This window comes from Endocarpon pusillum (genome assembly GCF_000464535.1).
Source record: "Endocarpon pusillum Z07020 unplaced genomic scaffold scaffold3643, whole genome shotgun sequence".
NCBI lineage: Eukaryota > Fungi > Ascomycota > Eurotiomycetes > Verrucariales > Verrucariaceae > Endocarpon > Endocarpon pusillum.
In genome coordinates this window covers 203,321-221,044 of record NW_006916345.1, presented here as the reverse complement: position 1 = coordinate 221,044, position 17,724 = coordinate 203,321, and the positions used below count along the sequence as shown (strand labels likewise).

Genomic DNA, 17,724 nt, shown 5'->3' with positions numbered 1-17,724 from the left:
GAGGCGAGGTAGAGGGATGCCGGGGAGCCGAGGCCGCCGAGGCCGATTATCAGGACCTACATGAAGATACGGTGGGTTAGTGGGCTGGCTTGGTGGTGGGCTTGGAAGGGGAAGAGAGGCTGTATTGGAGTGATGAGGGGGGAGGGGGAGACGGGGGGTTTCAAGGAGACATACTTTGGCTTTTGAGATTGCTTCCTGCCCGCGGATGGAGATGGATGGGACGAGGAGTTGGCGGTGGTAGCGGGAGGTTGAGAGCGGGTGGGGTGGGACGAGGAAAGGGGAGGAGGAGGAGGATGCTATTGGCAGAGACTTTGAGGATGGTGAAGTCATGGTAAGCTTTTTATCTGCTGTATGCGTGGTAGCAGGGAGCATGCCAGCTGAGGAAACAGAGTCCGAGATGGGACTTGATATCACGAAGGGTTTGCTGGATGAATCAGGTTGGGAGGTTGGTGGGTATTCAGGCTCAGTTTGGGTTGTCGCCAATGGAGGAGATTTGTACAGGTTCTTGTTGTTGGAGAAAGGCTGTATTCTACCTGGACTCAATCAACAGTTGGTGTGGGCCACGCAAGAAAGTCAAGAAGGAAGCTTGAGTATAAATGATCACTGTATCTGGACACAAGCATTGCTGCTCTCGTTTGTTCTTCTCTTGTCCTTTCCTCTCTCATTGTACACATGGGGTATCATGCATGCTCTGCTATACAACTCGTGGCAAGACCGAAACACCACTTACTCGCCTGATCCCTCAATCAACTGTGGCAGATCCTCAACCTTGGCCCTTCCCTGTAGAATCTCATACACAGCTGTAAATAGGGGGAATTCCTTTTCCATTCCTTGGATCTTCAAAAAATGGTTGACTTCTACCGCAGTAAGCGTTCCTTGCAGCTTCTGGCCGTTGAGCTCCTGAGCTTCCACCTCTTCTATGGGGACTCCTCTCTGGACACTCAATTTGGCGCAGCGGTGATTCCGTCCTCCAGCACAGGTGGTGATCAAATCTGCCACACCGGCCGATTCTTCGGTGAAGGTTCTTGGTTGTATAGTCTTCCCAAAAAATTGTTTGCCGAACTTGACCATCTCGAGCAGCCCGATCCTCATGACAGCTGCCTTGGCATTATCTCCCCAACCAAGCCCGTCTACGAAACCTGCTGCAATGGCGATGATATTCTTCAGAGCACCACCAAGCGATACGCCAGCTACGTCCGACACCACCCGAACTTGGAAGTATGTCCGGTGGAAAAGAGTCTTGAGAGTGCTGTGATCAAGAGCCGGGTACTCTTGCGGGAGAGGTTTGAGCTTGACACCTGACGCTTTCCCTGATACATCTCTATGTGCTAGTTGTGTGAGGTCGGCATGGCTTGACGCTGGACTTGGTCCTCTCGAAGTGGCTGGTGTCGGGTTCTGCGAGTCAACCGAAGGAGGATCGTAGGCAACAGTAGTCTCCGAGAACTTCTCTTGCGCCACTTCATTGGCTATGTTTGCTCCCGAGAGTGCTCCACAGTAGATATCAAGTTCCTTGCCAATCACTTCAGAGAATAGCGAGACCGAATCTTCTTGCACATTTACTCCTTTGATACACGAGATGCCTCTTGCATATGGCAGGATGTGTCCCCGCAACTGTTTACATATGCCACCAATAAATTGATGCGGAAGGTTGAACACTAGGATGGTAGAATCTTTGACGGCGTTGGTGAGGGATGGATTTGCAATCACATTCTTGGGCAAAGGAATACCGGGGAGGTATTTGACGTTCTCATGGAAGTGGTTGATGAGGTGGGTGAGCTTCTGGGGTTTGGTGCTGAGGTCAGAGGAGGCATCATAGTGCTGTGATGACTTTGGCACAGTGATTTCTTCCTCGTACACCCACATCTGGACGTCTTTCTCGAAAATTTCCGAGTGAGCAGCAGTATTCTCGGCAACGACTTTGGCGATTGTTGAACCCCTGCTCTATTAGTTATTTTTGACGCGCGAGCAGCAGATGCACCCACCAATTGCCAGATCCGACGATGGTTACTTTGTGCTTCTTCGCAAAAGGTGTTAGGGAGGACATCTTCTGTTTTAGAGTATCCATTTTGCGGAAATCTTGAGGAAGCAAAGGTGAGGACCGGCGACGAATAAGGCTTGCACTGGTATATGATGCTCTGTGAAGATTTTTCGAGTAGAAAAGAAGCATCAAGCAAGAGAAAGAAGAATTTGTTGACTGTTGACCGAATTGTTGACTGTCGACTTGCCTCGGTTGAACTGGATCCTCAGCAGGACAGGAGTCAAAATAGCCGTTGTTATCGATAACTAAAGAGCCTACGGAGCGGGCATTATACCCTAATAAGCTAGCATACGACATCCTCCAAAGCCACCATTAAATAAACTCAAGCTGTTGGAGAATCATCTCTGGATCAACCAGTCTTCCGCAGCTCTTTGGGAGCGTTGGCCCTGGTTGTGATAAGTGCGCACTTATCCCAAAGGGGTGCTTGAAAGCCACCTTCGTAACCGGTCAAGGAATATCCAATACATCCTAGCCGGAATGGCATGTCTTCTCATGCTGAAGAAGTCAAAATGCCTGCCAGCTAATTGACCGCAGGCTCTCCCACCCCGCGCCCACCCTGCCACTCGCCCTTTGAAGTCTTCCATCAAGCGCACACAAACACAGAAGCAGCCGTCACCTCTCTGGCCATCCTCTTCCACTACCACAGCATTTCCTACAACGAAGAAAGACAAGCGCCATATTAAACACTCGAATCTGATATCCAAAGTCACAAAATCATCTGCCTCCTCCTCTGAAGCCCAGAAAAATAAGCGTCGAAGACAAAAGAAACAGCTTGTTGCTAATCTCGGGTCCTTGGCTGATGCACTGCCTGGGGATGGGCGTGCTGCACCAGATCCGGCTGGAGGTGAGACAAGCAGAGGTGCAGCCTTGAGAAAGCAAGCGAATGTGAATATCATACACCGCAAAAGTATGAAGAGTCGACCCGGCGCGTTGAAGAGGAGAGAGAAGGTTGATAAGGGAGAGAGGGAGAGATTTGCGAAGAACTTGGCTCAGATGAACGGGAAGAAGACGAACAGAACGGAGGAGGATACTGCCGGGCCAGAAAGCGGAAATCTGGTAAACAACCGTTGGGCGGCGCTGAGAGGATTTATAGCCCAGACAATGGAGCAGAAACCTGAGATGAGGAACTGACAGATTGAGAAGCAGAGCAGCAAGTTTCCTCCTTGATTGGATTTGCACGCTCTGTAAAATCACCTTCTTCCTAAGGGTGCTCCCAAATCCAGGCTCAAGCCACGCCTGTCATGTACAGAGTGGTCCAGCTCTCAAGAAGCAGCGTCAGGCACTTCCTCAAGCCAGCTCCACTCCACATCCACCCTCCCTTGCTCTACCCTCGCCAATTTCGCAAAAGTCTTCTCGGTAATGTCCAAATCCCTCGGCTGACACCCAGTACACCTATCCACAACCTTCAAGTCCACAGTCATTTCACCTCTCCTCGCGCGGACCATCTTCCTACACAATGGGTTCAGATTCGGATTCGCACTCGTCGATACAGCATCGAAGAGGGCATGTGACAGAGAGACGATATCGTCACCATCTTTTGATTCGATACCGCACGCACCAAGACCGGGGGCGTAATATGTCAGCTCGCCCTGATAAGGGCCGCCATTGTCGGATGGAAGAGGGAGATCTTGTGGTTTGTTGCGTGCGGAGAGCCCAGCTGCCAGGCCAATGATGAGAATGAGAATGCAGGCTATGACAACGCCGAGAACTATCTTGGTACGCTTGCTTATGAGGAAGTATTGCTTTATGCTTGCAGAGAGGGAGGAGCGTTTTTCTGCGTCGATGGTAGGCGGCACCCAACTTGGTGGGAGAGGGGAAGGCGGATTAGCGTTGAGAGGGCCTCGGGGCGAGGTGACCCAGGGAAATCGTGGTGACTTTGGCCCATTAGTGATAGCTATTTTACTTGTCCTCCATGGAAACAAGAAGGTGTTGGTGGTTGAGGTAGAAGGGTAAGTTGTGGTTGGAGAGGATGCCATGAGCGCATTGGCGTTCCCTTATACGGCGGCTTCAGGCCTCGAAGGTAGGATCTTGATGCAGAGACCCATAGAAGATGAAAATTAGCGTCTGTGAGAGTGGTCGACCAGAACGTCGCGTAACGATCATGAGCGCCGACAAGTCAATTGTCAACCATGTTGAATTGAACCCTCGAGCCCGCTCAGGGGGGTTTGCGGGCACTAAAATACAGCGTGTCGATCAGCCGCTGGGGCGGTTGAAGGGCAATCTGAATCTGTTGGTATTATGTACTTCAGACGACTCCTGCGGCATACTTTTCTTACCTCAATGACACGTGTTCCAACCACCATTCCTATAGTGTTGAGCCCAAGATGAAGGAATCTTAATTTCTCTCAACTAAGCCAGTGAGTGTCTCTACGAATCGTGCCGCCTTGTCTCCTGCATCCAGCGCCTCAAAGCATTCATTAGCACTATCCTCCTCCCGCAGCCTCTGCTGTTCATCCACCAAGATCAGCTGTGACGGTCGACCACATCGCCAGTACTCGATGTGCTTGCCCACGTGGCGAACCTGAACGACTTCCTCTGACTATAATATCTTGAAGAAAAGGTCCCAAATGATCAATGGTCTGGGCCGTTGAGGGCAGCTGCAGTGCAAGGCATAAAAGGTTTCGCTGGGCATCCTAACCCAGCTTTCCAATTTGCGGACTTGTCCCGAATTAGAAACGAATGATTGGCATGTTGTGCATTTATATACCGCTCATATCCGACAGCTATCAAGACACCTATTGGACGATCTTTTCGTCGTCAAGCTTCTCCCCGTGATGTTACTCGGGCGCACGCTCTGCAATATGTCAAAAGCTCATCTTAGGGGTTGCCTCCGAGGGTGCGTTGAGCCGAAACACCGAGTCGTGGTCACTGGAGTGATGTTGAGCATACGTGATCGCCAACTGCGTCTTTCCTATGCCACCTATGTCACCAAGCACCAACCTCAACGGTTCCCAAGACGGGTCGGCGGGTTGGAGCATGTCTCTCATTGCATCCATCTCGGCGCGACGTCCTTTGAAGAAAGCTCGTGTCCATCTGGGGTGCTGAGCCGAGGCACAGGCCACAAGCTTTCAACGTCGCTAGTGAGGTATTTGCACTCGATGCTGAAGAGTAATGATTTACAATCCCAAGATGCGCCTTCGCCTGATCGCCGACCGAAATACTAGTGTATTTGTGCCCTGCGATGTAATCATTATAGTGATCTCCTCTGCCCTAGCCATTTGGATAACGCGTGGAGCAAGAATGATTTTGAAAAGCTCTTTCATATACGTGGCGCCCTTGTTGCAGCATAGGGCTGCTACTTCTGATTCTTGTGCGAATCTGCATAGTTGTAGATTCTTTGGACGACCAAGCACGAAATGCTGTCCATCAATCCGGCCGCTTCCATCTCCACGCATAACACATGCATATCCTCCTTCAAATTGTGTCGTAATACAGGATTCTTGACCAGTGTTGGCCGATACAATCGTGCTATAGTGTAGCTAGGGTTCGTGGTCGAGCCGAGCCAGGCGGAGATCATATACCGCCAACCATATTGCTGACACATTGCGCCAGACTGATGTGCATATGATGACCTGAAGAGCTGATCTGGCTGGGTAGTCGAAGCGTGTATCGTCCTTGCATCCTCGGGTACCGTAGTATCAACTCTGCCAGATGTTGTGGAATTTGGCTTCCCACTCGTGACTGCTGAGCTCGTAGCCACTGTACATTCGTACTGAGCACCGCCGGCGCTTATACAACTGTCATGTTCTTTCAAATCCCCTATTGATCAGTCTCTTGTCTACATCGTATTGCACCACGCCGCCGAACATGTCAGTTGGCTGGCTCACCACCACGGCGGCCCGAAGCGAACCGAGGGAAAGTCGTTAAGCAGCCGCGTCGCCACGGTGGCCGCCGCGTTGTTGCCAATCTCCAGCATCAACGCCACCACCACGTTAAGTACACCTTGATCATTATCAAACTGGTCGTGACGTAGCCCACGAAACAAGACGAGAAGACTAAATCATGGTCGAGTAGTCGTCATCAAGCGCAAAATCAAAGTAGCAATCGTGCTCCTTATCCAGCATGCCTAACGCAGCTTCGGCCGTGGTAGGAAGAATGGCGACATAGACGACGCTGTAGTCATCATGATGTGAACGGCGTACCATCGTCTTTCGGCGATCTCGACTCGGTTCGATTTCGAGGCGGAAATGCTTCAATCAGCCAGCAGAGATATGACTATGGTGTCTGGGGTTAGAGGACGGAAGGAGGAGACAGGATCGCAAAAAGCGCTGTCATCTTGCGCTCAATCGCTTGGTAGACGAAGTTGCCCGAGTACGGCCATAGAGCTCGTACGGCCAGCATGAATGTCTCAATCAAGAAGTTGAGGTCGTATCAACGAGCCAGGTTTGGAGAAAGCGATTTATTCACAAGAACAAATGGAAAGTAATGAGAGTGTCGCAGATGAAAAGCAGCAATACCAATCACCACTCTCTCTATTGACTCAAAATAGATGCCACTCAAGATGTAGTCGCTAATTGGATAATGGTTGATGCCCTTCTCTATAGTGTTTCTCCCTTTACAGAATGTTCTTATCTATCTCGAAGACACAAGACAACCAACACAAAAGATGCAATGCCAGACGGCGAGGAACTGATACAGCTCAGTCTTTAATAGGTAGCTGGGAGGCGCATTGTTTGCGACTCCTTCCAGCCTTTTGTTAGGTTCGCTGGTCATTGGCTGATGCTTGCGGAATGGCCCTCCGGCCTCAGCTAGCCACCCGCGCAGGCTTTTATGTCTTCCCTGGTCATTGCTCTCTTTCATCAATCAGCTGTGCAGCTTGTTCAGCCGGCCATGCCACACTTCATATCACGCAGTCATACTCTAGTTGAAGAATTTGTTTCCGCTGCCCGGCTTCTGTACTTACTTAAGGCTGTTGAGCGTCTGCAAACGTCCTTATCTGCAACCTGAGACGGGATGGCCCATATATCGCCACATCTTAACAACTCTGAATACACCGTTGGATGGATCGCAGCCTTATCGCATGAAAGGGCCGCTGCTGAGGCAATGCTCGACAAGAAGCATCCCCCGCCCCAGCACAAGCACACGAATGACGACAACATCTACACCCTAGGCTCCATCAACGCCCCAAACGGCGAGCACAATGTGGTCATTGCCAGCCTTCCACCCGGCCGATACGGGACCACGCCCGCCGCCAAAGCTGCTATGCAAATGCTCTCCAGCTTTCCAGCTATAAAATTCGGACTAATGGTCGGGATCGGCGGTGGTATCCCGAGCAATGACAACGATATCCGGCTGGGCGACGTTGTGGTAAGCAAACCGAATGGCACCTTTGGAGGCGTTAGACAATATGATTGCGGAAAAACCACTGCCCGCGGTTTTAAGGAGTATGGCGCATTGAACTCCCCGCCTTGGGTTCTGCTCAACGCGATGGGCGCTCTTGAAAGCCAACATGACACAAGAGGGAGCGCGATACCCAACATACTGGATGCCATGTACAAGTTTTATCCGCTGATGGCCAAACCGCGAAAAGGGCCGGGCTACATCTATCAAGGTGTAGATCATGATCGGCTGTTTCACCCAGATTATGAGCATATAAGCAGCAAGAACGACTGTAATGAGTGTGACACCGAGCAGGAGGTGGTACGCTTAGAACGCCCCGATCGAGATCCTTTTATCCACTACGGCACTATCGCTTCTGGCAACCAGGTTGTCAAGAATGCACGAAAACGGGACCAGATGTTGGAAAATTGTCTCTGTTTTGAAACGGAAGCTGCCGGATTGATGAATGATTTCCCTTGTCTTGTCATCCGTGGCATCTGTGACTATTCCGATACCCATAAGAACGATCGGTGGCAAAGGTACGCTGCAGCTACAGCAGCAGCATACGCGAAGGAGCTTCTTCAGATTACAGATGCCGCGGACATCAAAAGCACACCAGAGGCGCGCGGGGTCATGCATGAACGTTAGTAGTAACCCGTCCATCTTCATTTTATAGACTATTCAAGTTGATGCCTATTAGTGGCGCTTCTCTTGTGGCTTATAGAAATCTTGCTGATGTAGATTTATAGTGCAGGAAATCAAGTCAATCACAAAAGGACTTGCCCTCGATAGAGAACAGCAACAGCTAGATCGAAGGCTGCAGGAGATATTCAAATGGCTGTCTCCCCTTAGCCCTTCAGCCCGGCACTCCGAGAACCAAAAGCAGCGCGTTGAAGGTACGGGTATGTGGATGCTTGAAGACCCTAAATATCTCGATTGGTCGTCAAAGACACCAAAGTGTCAAACACTATGCTGCTATGGAGACCCAGGAGCTGGGAAAACAATTATCACGTAAGTTAAAAAACGTTACCCTTTATGTGAAAGACTGATAATCCAGAATAGATCTCTTGTAATCGATATGTTGGGAGAACACGTGGCCCTAGGATCGAAAATAGGGTTGGCATACATGTACTCCGACTATAGAGACCAGAAACAACAGACGACAGAGAATACTTTAGGTGCAGTCCTGAAGCAACTATTAGGACTTTTACCCCATATTCCAGTGGATGCTCTGAAACTGTACGAAGAACAGGTCACGCAAATGAAACCACTAAAGTTGACAGAAGCAAAAAATTTTCTCCAAATAATCTGTGCGCAGTTCAGCAGAGTATACGTTTGCCTAGACGCACTTGATGAACTATCAGACCTACGAGGCCTTTTGGAATGTCTAAGTGACAGACCTCCCTCCATGCAATTATTCATTACCGGCCGTCCTCATGTCCGGGAAGCTATCCAGAAATACTTCAAGGAAGAACAAAGCATTTACATTGAAGCTCACAGAAGCGATATTCGACGATATATCGAACATGAAATTGGTGGACCCAATGATGTTGAGCCTGATGCTATGGACAAGAAGCTGAGAATGGACATTCTTGAGAAAGTTGTCGACTCAGCTGAGGGAATGTGAGTGTAGCCATGTCTAGCATCACCCGCAGTACTAATATACTAGATTTCTCCTGCCTACACTGCAAGTCCATGCCGTCCTCCAGGCTACAACCATACGCGATCGTCAAGAAGCCTTGGAAACATTGCCGTCGAATCTTGGCGAGGCCTTTACTGGAACAATGACTAGGATAGAGCAGCAGCCGAATGCACTGTCCAGGCGAGCAGGGAAGGTCATTGCGTGGATCCATCTAGCGGAACAGCCGCTCACTGTTGATGAGCTACTATGCTCACTTGCAGTCAAGGATGGTGACACCTCTTTTGACCTCAGGGGTATCCCTGTTAGAGGAACATTGCTAAACTGCTGTCATGGCTTAGTTGTGACTGACCAGGAAACATCCGCCGTCCGTTTAGTCCATTACTCTCTTGACGAATATCTGCGTGGGCAAGACCAGATATTCGGTCTCACCAAAGCGCAATGGCACAGCAAAATCGCATGTACATGCCTTACCTTTCTCAACTTCCCATCTTCGACAGGCAGAAAAGCATCGGATGAAAGCGATATGAAAATATCGATTTTGTCCTACGCCGCTACGCAATGGGGCAACCACCTTCGAATGAGCGAAGACTTGCCAGATGCACCTTTGGACCTTGCCAAAGAATACCTTAACACCAGGTCAAAAATTGACTTCTTGAGCTTCAGACTATTGCGCGATGTCATGTACCCATATGTATCCATCCGTACTATTTCGCCTGTTAATATAGCAGCTTTCTTTGGTATTGCAAGAATCATGTCCGACCTGATTTCGGCTATGAGGGACTTTGACTCCAAAGGTGCATACGGTCAGACACCACTGTCATTAGCTGCACAGAAGGGTCATAAGGCAGTAGTGAAGCTATTGATAGAGAATGGTGCTACAGTGGACTCGGTGGATACTAAATATGGCCAGACACCGCTGTCATATGCTGCAGAGAACGGGCATAAGGCAGTAGTGAAGCTGCTGATAGAGAATGGTGCTGTGGTGGACTTAGTGGACAAACATAACCAGACACCGCTGTCACAGGCTGCAGAGAACAGGCATGAGACAGTAGTGAAGATGTTGATAGAGAATGGTGCTACAGTGGACTCAGTGGATACTAAATATGGCCAGACACCACTGTCATATGCTGCAGAGAACGGGCATGAGGCAGTAGTGAAGCTGCTAGTGGAGAAGGGTGCTATAGTGGACTCAGTGGACTCAGATGGCCAGACACCGCTTTTATGTGCTGCAAAGCGCGGACATAAGGCAGTAGTGAAGCTGCTGATAGAGAATGGTGCTGTGGTGGACTTAGTGGACAAACATAACCAGACACCGCTGTCACAGGCTGCAGAGAACGGGCATGAGGCAGTAGTGAAGCTGCTAGTGGAGAAGGGTGCTATAGTGGACTCAGTGGACTCAGATGGCCAGACACCGCTTTTATGTGCTGCAAAGCGCGGACATAAGGCAGTAGTGAAGCTGCTGATAGAGAATGGTGCTGTGGTGGACTTAGTGGACAAACATAACCAGACACCGCTGTCACAGGCTGCAGAGAACAGGCATGAGACAGTAGTGAAGATGTTGATAGAGAATGGTGCTACAGTGGACTCAGTGGATACTAAATATGGCCAGACACCACTGTCATATGCTGCAGAGAACGGGCATGAGGCAGTAGTGAAGTTGCTGATAAAGAATGACGCTGTAGTAGACTTAGTGGACAATTTGGGTCAGACACCGCTGTCATATGCTGCATGGAACGGACATAAGGCAGTAGTGAAGTTGCTGAAGGAGAGTCAAAGCAGAAAGAGGAGGAGAATGAATTAGAAACCACCTCATCTTGAGATCGCACAGTAATATAACTACCAATACTTAGCTACATATCCCTTCGTAAGCTAAAGATCTCATCATCTCTCGTCTGCTGCTGCGCAGCCAGTCCAGCCTTCTGTCTGTCTTTCTTCCTTCTCTATCCTCTGAATCGAGGCTAGGAATAGACCTCCTTGAAGCTCGAGAACGAGGGGGAATATCGACAACGACCATTAAACTCGTGAGTTACGGACCCATAGCTGATGTGCTGTCTGCTGGAACAAATCTCCCTTCCTAGGAACTAAAGAACCTGCATACGCATACGTATCGGCGGCAAGGGAAAGAAGTCGAGGCCAGGAATGCTCGGAGTAATATGCGTGGTGAAAGGGTAGTATTCGCTGCAAGCATATGCATCTCGAGAAGCGTGGCACTGACTTCCAAACCATGAGCAGCTATGCAGTAGGCAGCGTTAGATGGATCAGAGGATCGTTTCGGCGGAACATTGATCGGGAAGACAGCTTGCTTCGACGTGGTTCTGGTGCTTAGAGGGATGTAAGACTCATGCCTTCGGAGGTCTGTACAAAATGGTGACAAGTAAATGAAAGTTGCTCACCGAAGCGAATGTACTATTGCGATTCTGAATCACAACGGGGTACTTCAGTTCTACTTTCCACAAGAAAAATCATATCTAACTCTTGCACATTTGCCCTCCAGAGAGGTGATCCACAATAGTCATTGCACGTTGGAGTCTTGCTTCCTACTTTCTAAGATGCGTGTGTAGCGGCAAACTTCTCCAAATTCGCCAGCACATACTCGCTCCGCCTGCTGCGGCTCTTCTCCAGATCATGTAACGAAGGACCTGCCCGGCTACTTCCCTTCGCTTGCTGAAGCCGACAGATCGCATCATCCAAAAGTTTCCGGTATGCATTTACCCGAGGACTTGGCAAGGCCTTCTCCTGGGTAACGCGATCATCAAATTGCTCGACGAAGTTGTTGAGGATCTTGTAGCCGCCGTAGTGATAGTGATCGATCTTGAACCTGATACCTTGTTCGGCGTTTGAGAAACGTAAGAGAAGTTTCTGCATTGGTCAGTCTTGTTCATGAAATAAGAAGGGGTACTGACCTGAGAAATTTGCTCAAGGATCTCCGTTACTGTTTGCTGTGTCTCGGCTAGCTTCTCGTTCCAGAATTTGCGATCTACATGAAGATTCTTGCTGGGGACCTGTTGTGACGACGGAACCGGGGCATCGTCTTCTTCTGATGGTGATGAGGATGGGGATGAAAGCTGCTGCGCTTGTGGTGAAGATAGACGCTTCTCTTCTTCGGAAGCTTCAGCGTCAACTAGTGTCGTCTCTGCATCTATCAACGTAGACTGCTCCCGTCGCAGGTACAGTTCTCTTTCCTGTTCCTTACCGCGTACTGATATGTTTTGTTCCTTCCTCGAAGGTGGGGGCATGATCATCTTGCCTAATCGTGTATTGAATGAAGGCGGAGAAGCAATTACGTCGAGCGCTTCCCGTTCCGGTGATGACGGAGTGCTCGACCGCAGCCTTCGAACACGAGCAGAAGCAGCAGAATCCAGCTGCTCATTAGCAACACTAACATTGAGTTGATCAATGTCAAACAAAGGCGTCTTATCTTGGAGGGCTGAGGTCGTGTCGTTGAGACGTCCTTGTAGCACTGATACAGTGAGTGGATCCGAGTCCCGCTCATGATGAAATTGATCTGTAGGTTTCGTCTTTCTGGGAACTCTCTTCGGACCAACCTCGTCAAGGGAATTTGACGCTTTGAATACCTTGATCTCAATGTTCTTGCTGGCCTGAGGGAAACTATGATCCAGGAACTTCCCTACGCCAATGGATGCTCTCCTTGGAGGGTTTTTCATCTTGACAATCATCTGCGCGTTTGCGGCGGCGTAATGGGAAACCGCTGTCTTCAGACCAAAACCGGCAGATCCGTTGCTCTTGAGCCCTTCACTTTCAGGGGTTTCGAAGGCTGAAGCGGTCCCAATACTCTCCTCGAGATCAGCAGAGTCATCAAGAGTTCGAAAGTCATGAGGTAGATTGGAAATTTGAGAAGGCCGGGGGACATTAAGACGAGGACTCCCGTTCTCGTCTACTTTAGAGGTCTGCGAGGCGCTCTTACCAGTTTCAAGATCCAAAATGGCGGGTGCAAGAGCGACATCCTCTATGCTTTCCTCATCAAGATCGAGTCCATCATCAGTTGATTCCGGATCAGAAACCAGAAAGTCGACTTTACGCTTCGCATCACCTCTAAATAACCGAAATTGAGATGGGATTTTCCTCTTGGTGGGCCCCGCAATTCTTGACTCACTATGAAGGTTCTTAAAGGCCAAGTGTTTGCCAGTTTCGGTTGGTACAGAATTGCTCTGACCTTGATTGTGTGCTCGCCTGTCTGATGATATAGTACCTTGGTTTCGTGGGCCTCTTGCACTAAATACAATGATTTGTGCTTTTCGGTGAAGACGATCGTCCGGAATGTCCGGAATGTCTGGATGGTCTGGATGGTCTGGAAGGTAGGTCAAACCCATACCGCGTCGCGGAGTCTGGGCCTTGGACTCGACGAGTTTTGTAGAACTTTCCGTGGCCATGACACCAGGACAAGTAACCTGCGTCCCACTCCTATCAGCAGGTTGCTGTGTGCGTTGCATCCTGGCGGTTCCAAGGGCCCTGTCACTTGGTACGATATTTCTATTTGGTTGTATTGATGGCTCTGAGCTACGTGGCGTGGTACTTAGTCCATGACCTGGAATGCTGGCAGTGAGCTGCGGTGTTAAGTCGGACCTTTGAGTCGCCTTGTTAACAACTTGATTCCTCCCAGATACTGGATCCGTCTTTCGCGCTCTTTTGACATGCCGCCTCTCAGCCGCTGGAGAAGCGCTCCTCTTCCGCCCGTCATTGCCAACATCAGCTTCTTTGTTGCTTGACGATGGAAACAGAGCTGCATTCCTAGGCTTTGGAATCGATATCTCGTTCGCGATCGAAGGGGTACGGTCGGGTGGTAAGATTACAGCTGAGCTTCCAGCTTCTGCTGATGGCCTCCGCTTGTCAACTAAAGGAGCAGGTGATAATGGCATAATCAGAGCTGGACTATCATCTTCTACCCACGGCTGTTGCTTCGCAAACACAGGAGCTGAATTTGGAGTGGTTTTGTGGTCGTTTTCATAGAGCACGCTGTCTTTGGTAGGGCTAGATTGATTGATATCCGAAGGTCTTTGATGTACGCCTGTAGGAGCCTTGCTGAGCCTTTTAGAACGCTCTGGGGTAGCCTTTGGCATGGAAGCATTCGTAGTCGGCTGCACAACTGCCAGATTAACTCGACCTTCGAGCGTTTGGCGCGAGGTGGACTCTTCCATCCGGGTCTGATCACTCAACCGAGCTGATTGCAGGATCTCATTCGCCTGTCCACGTCGTGTTGCAGAATTACTCCCCTGTTTTGTGGTAGAAGCTGTCTGAGCTTGCTTCGTCGTGCCAGGTCGAGAGGATTGTATCTTATGTCCCTTTGGCGTCTGTTTCAGAGCAGATTTGACCGAATTAACAAAAGCAGGTTTATCGCCAAAAGGCTTTTTCTTGGCTTCAACAAGTGGGGCCTCAATTGGCTGCATGCCACTCTCTTTCATGACATCCTTGAGGACTGACCCGAAGCTTTTGCTAGCGTTACCGAGCACTTCTGCAAGTTTCTGTTTGTCCATGGGATGAGAGTCGTCAACCACCTCGACTTCCACCGTTCCTGTATGCTGAGGAAGATCATGGTCGGGTTTATCATCTCCATCGTTTTGATTATGATGTGATTGTCTCATTAGATCTGACGCACCTTTCTTCGAATCCTTCATTTCTGCTTTCGTGCCAAGCTGGTCTGTGGCCGGAAGTCCTTCGAGGCTACGAGATACTTCGACGACAACTTCCGTATCTGCGGGAGGGTCACCGAGTTCAGCACCGGCGCCACATTTTGCACCAACTTGCTCTTGGTCATCAACAGAAACTGTTTGGTGATGGTTTGGATCGTTGTCCATGCTTGGTGACGATGCTACCGCCGATGTCTGGCGTCTTCTGGCAGAAATATCCATGTCTTTTGTTTCACCAATTGTACGTTGACTCTGTTCCTCTTGCTCTGATTGCTCAATATACGATACGTTTGCTGCAGTCCGTCGTGGTCGTGTACTAGCGAGGGTTGCGCTGGCAGCTGCTGCCTCCGACCTTTCCCCATTGATATTATCTTTCTTCGGTCCTTTCTTCCTTGAAGGAGGATGCTTAGATGCAGTCTTTGTGCCGGCAGTCTTCTTGGTACCGTTCCTTGTACTGCGAGGTTTACCAGTCTTGGAAGTTTCGGAAACCTTGCTGTGATCCTTGTCGTCTTGATCTGTTCTCAGATCCTCATCCCAATCTACCGCAGCTTCACCTACTGTGACTGTATTCTTAGCACGGAGAGGTTTCGAGTGACTCCTGCTGGTCCTGCTTCTCGATGCTTCGTTCTGCTTGCGTACGTCTGGTAGAGCGCTAGAGGCTGCCTGCTTCATGGAGTCCGGTTTCGGTGCCATTTTTTTGCCCAAGTTCGCTAGGGTTGGTAGCGGAGGCGGCGGCGCGTCATTGCTTGCTTGAGCAGCTTTAGAGTGGCTAGTTTCTTGTGACCGGGCAGTTGGCTCAGTGTGGTGCAGGATTGTGGTAATCGAGCCCTCCACCGAATGCTGTAGGGCGTTTTGAGCTAAATGCTGAAGATTTGGAGTTTGGACAGGAGATCTGATCTTGGACTTCGTAGGTCTGCGGTGCTGCGTCTGTTGCGGAAGGTGGCCCCCCGTAGTGTATGCTATGATGCTTTCTTGGCTGGTTGATGCTGGATCAGCAGGCGCGATTGACTTCTCTGGCGACTTTTTCATATCCGATGCTCTTCTCATACTACCGCTATCTTCAGCGATCTCCACAGTACGGGAACCTGTCCCAGCCTCACCACCGGCATTTTGATGGAGCTCTTTTTGTACCTGTTGGTTATCGTGCGAAGGGTCTTCGTTGTCCTCTTTCGGATATCCGGGTACAGCTTCTTCCGCTTTCGTACTAGGTAGAGATATAGGTGATATTGACGACTCAGAAGTTGCTGACATATCGATACGAAGACTAGTAGAGACCCTGTGAGGCGCTTGAGGAGTGCGTGATAATACCTGAGTGTCGCCACTGACGACGGCGTCTTGCGAAAGTTCGATCATTACGGCACGACTTTGCTTCTTTGGTCGAGGCCTGATCCCAACTATATCCACATCAAGCTGTTCAATAGCCGAAGTCTGGACACCGGCCGAAATTTTTTTTAGTGAACCGGCCATAGCCTGGCAAAAGCCATTACAATCCTCGTCTGTTACAAAGCGCAAATTCACCTGGTCGATGGCACTCTTGCAACCGTTCAAGATATAGAAACCTGCATTGTGTAGTTGCAATTGCAGCTCCGCCTCTGCTACCGTGTTGTCAAAGCGTGTAACAGTGCCGTCGCTTCTATGGTACTCCATATTGACGATGAGCGGAATCTCTAGGATCTGTAGTGGCCTGTTCTGATGAGCAGGAATTATGAAGAGGAGTCGCTCAGAGACGGTGACTAGCATTTTCGAAGTGACGTCTGATAATACGAGTGACCCAGCGCGGAGAGACAGGATCTGATGAGTCCTTGCCCGGCTACATATCCCTCAGTGCTCTGGCATGCTTCTCTGGAATGAACGAGCGTACCTCTCATCTGAAATGGTCTGGCGATTATCAACATCACGCAGGTATTTGACAGTATCATCAAGCCACTGGACATCGGCAATGAAGCTGGAAGGAGGGCGTGGATCATTGTTGCCGAGCAAGTCTGGTGACCAGAACAGACGCACATCAATATCCGCAAGGGAAATTTCCCGTAGGAGATTCACCGCCAGGATTCGTACAGGGAAATGAGAAGATGCGGTAATTGATCTTCCCAATGAGCACCTGCAGTGTTCGTTAATACGACTGCCCCTAACGAACTAGATGGCACGCAATACCTGTCTCTCGGTGGGCAAAATCTGAGAATAGTTTTGGCTTCTGCGTCTCCTTGGAGTAGGTGGAAGAGAAATTGCGCTGCCTAAGGACCAACTCAACAACATTCCTCTGAATGTGTAGGCCTCCTTACCATGACTTTAAGCCGTACGATCGTGGAATCTTGCGAGAAATGCTTCAATAGCCATGGGATCAATTTGTTCGATATGATTGCTCTCTTCTTTGCAACAGCAAAGCGATCGATTTTTCTTCCTGCCAGCTCAGAAAGTTGCCGGGTGGCTTCCTCTTCATCCTTGAGAAGTCTCACAGAGACCTAGAGCTGATGTTAAGGCAAGGACGAGCGCACCATGGAGTCTCGTTACCATGAGCGAATGTAATACTCTTTCCTGAACCAGGTTTGGGCGTAAATGGAACAGAATCTGTACAGTGTAGATGAAAGAATTGGCTTCGAGGCGGAAGCGGTTGCTTGAACGAGTTCCCTCGAATAGTTTCGCGAAAGAGGCAATATCAGGACAATCGATATCCTGTAAGGGGCATTGCTTGAAGAGTTGAAGGACCTCAGGAGGAATGCTAGATTCGGTTGATTAGCTTTAAAAGTCCATTGCAGAGAGCTCTTTAACAACCTGACGAGGCCTCTTTGTTGAAACGCATCTCGCAGGAATGTATATAGTTCACTAAACCCTCGACGCGAGGTTTCCATATTGATATAAGGATGCCCGTTTTGCGAAGACGTGGCGATCGATGGGATCGAAATGGTCGTGAGCAAAATCAACCAAGTTCAAACGTGGATGGGACAATCATATGTATCATGACGGGCAAAGGCAAAGGTGAAGACGTGCCGGACAACGCGACACGGTATAGGGCACCTGTGCCTACGCTGCGGTAAGATGCTCTGGAGGCCCTCCGACCTTCGGAATTGGTACCATCGCGA

At 49.7% G+C, this 17,724-nt stretch overlaps 4 protein-coding genes across 4 annotated transcripts; 1 reads left to right on the top strand and 3 right to left on the bottom strand.

Annotated features, from left to right (window-relative positions):
- Nucleotides 1-56: 56 nt before the first annotated feature.
- EPUS_03500 (Glycerol-3-phosphate dehydrogenase) lies at nucleotides 57-2,065 on the bottom strand (the record flags this gene model as incomplete). Its single annotated transcript, XM_007804856.1, has 4 exons — nucleotides 57-119; nucleotides 175-529; nucleotides 731-1,936; nucleotides 1,983-2,065. 4 exons carry the CDS (start codon nucleotides 2,063-2,065, stop codon nucleotides 57-59), a joined length of 1,707 nt encoding a protein of 568 aa, XP_007803047.1.
- A 1,235-nt stretch (nucleotides 2,066-3,300) lies between these two features.
- EPUS_03499 (uncharacterized protein) lies at nucleotides 3,301-4,014 on the bottom strand (the record flags this gene model as incomplete). Its single annotated transcript, XM_007804855.1, has 1 exon — nucleotides 3,301-4,014. The coding sequence occupies one exon, from the start codon at nucleotides 4,012-4,014 to the stop codon at nucleotides 3,301-3,303; it is 714 nt and encodes a 237-aa protein (XP_007803046.1).
- Nucleotides 4,015-6,991: 2,977 nt separating this feature from the next.
- EPUS_03498 (uncharacterized protein) lies at nucleotides 6,992-10,800 on the top strand (the record flags this gene model as incomplete). The annotated part of the gene is made up of 4 exons (XM_007804854.1): nucleotides 6,992-8,000; nucleotides 8,107-8,368; nucleotides 8,420-8,980; nucleotides 9,027-10,800. The coding sequence occupies 4 exons, from the start codon at nucleotides 6,992-6,994 to the stop codon at nucleotides 10,798-10,800; spliced, it is 3,606 nt and encodes a 1,201-aa protein (XP_007803045.1).
- A 743-nt stretch (nucleotides 10,801-11,543) lies between these two features.
- On the bottom strand, nucleotides 11,544-17,493 carry EPUS_03497 (uncharacterized protein; the record flags this gene model as incomplete). The annotated part of the gene is made up of 7 exons (XM_007804853.1): nucleotides 11,544-11,858; nucleotides 11,903-16,454; nucleotides 16,506-16,745; nucleotides 16,799-16,878; nucleotides 16,927-17,106; nucleotides 17,156-17,363; nucleotides 17,417-17,493. The coding sequence occupies 7 exons, from the start codon at nucleotides 17,491-17,493 to the stop codon at nucleotides 11,544-11,546; spliced, it is 5,652 nt and encodes a 1,883-aa protein (XP_007803044.1).
- Nucleotides 17,494-17,724: the final 231 nt, after the last annotated feature.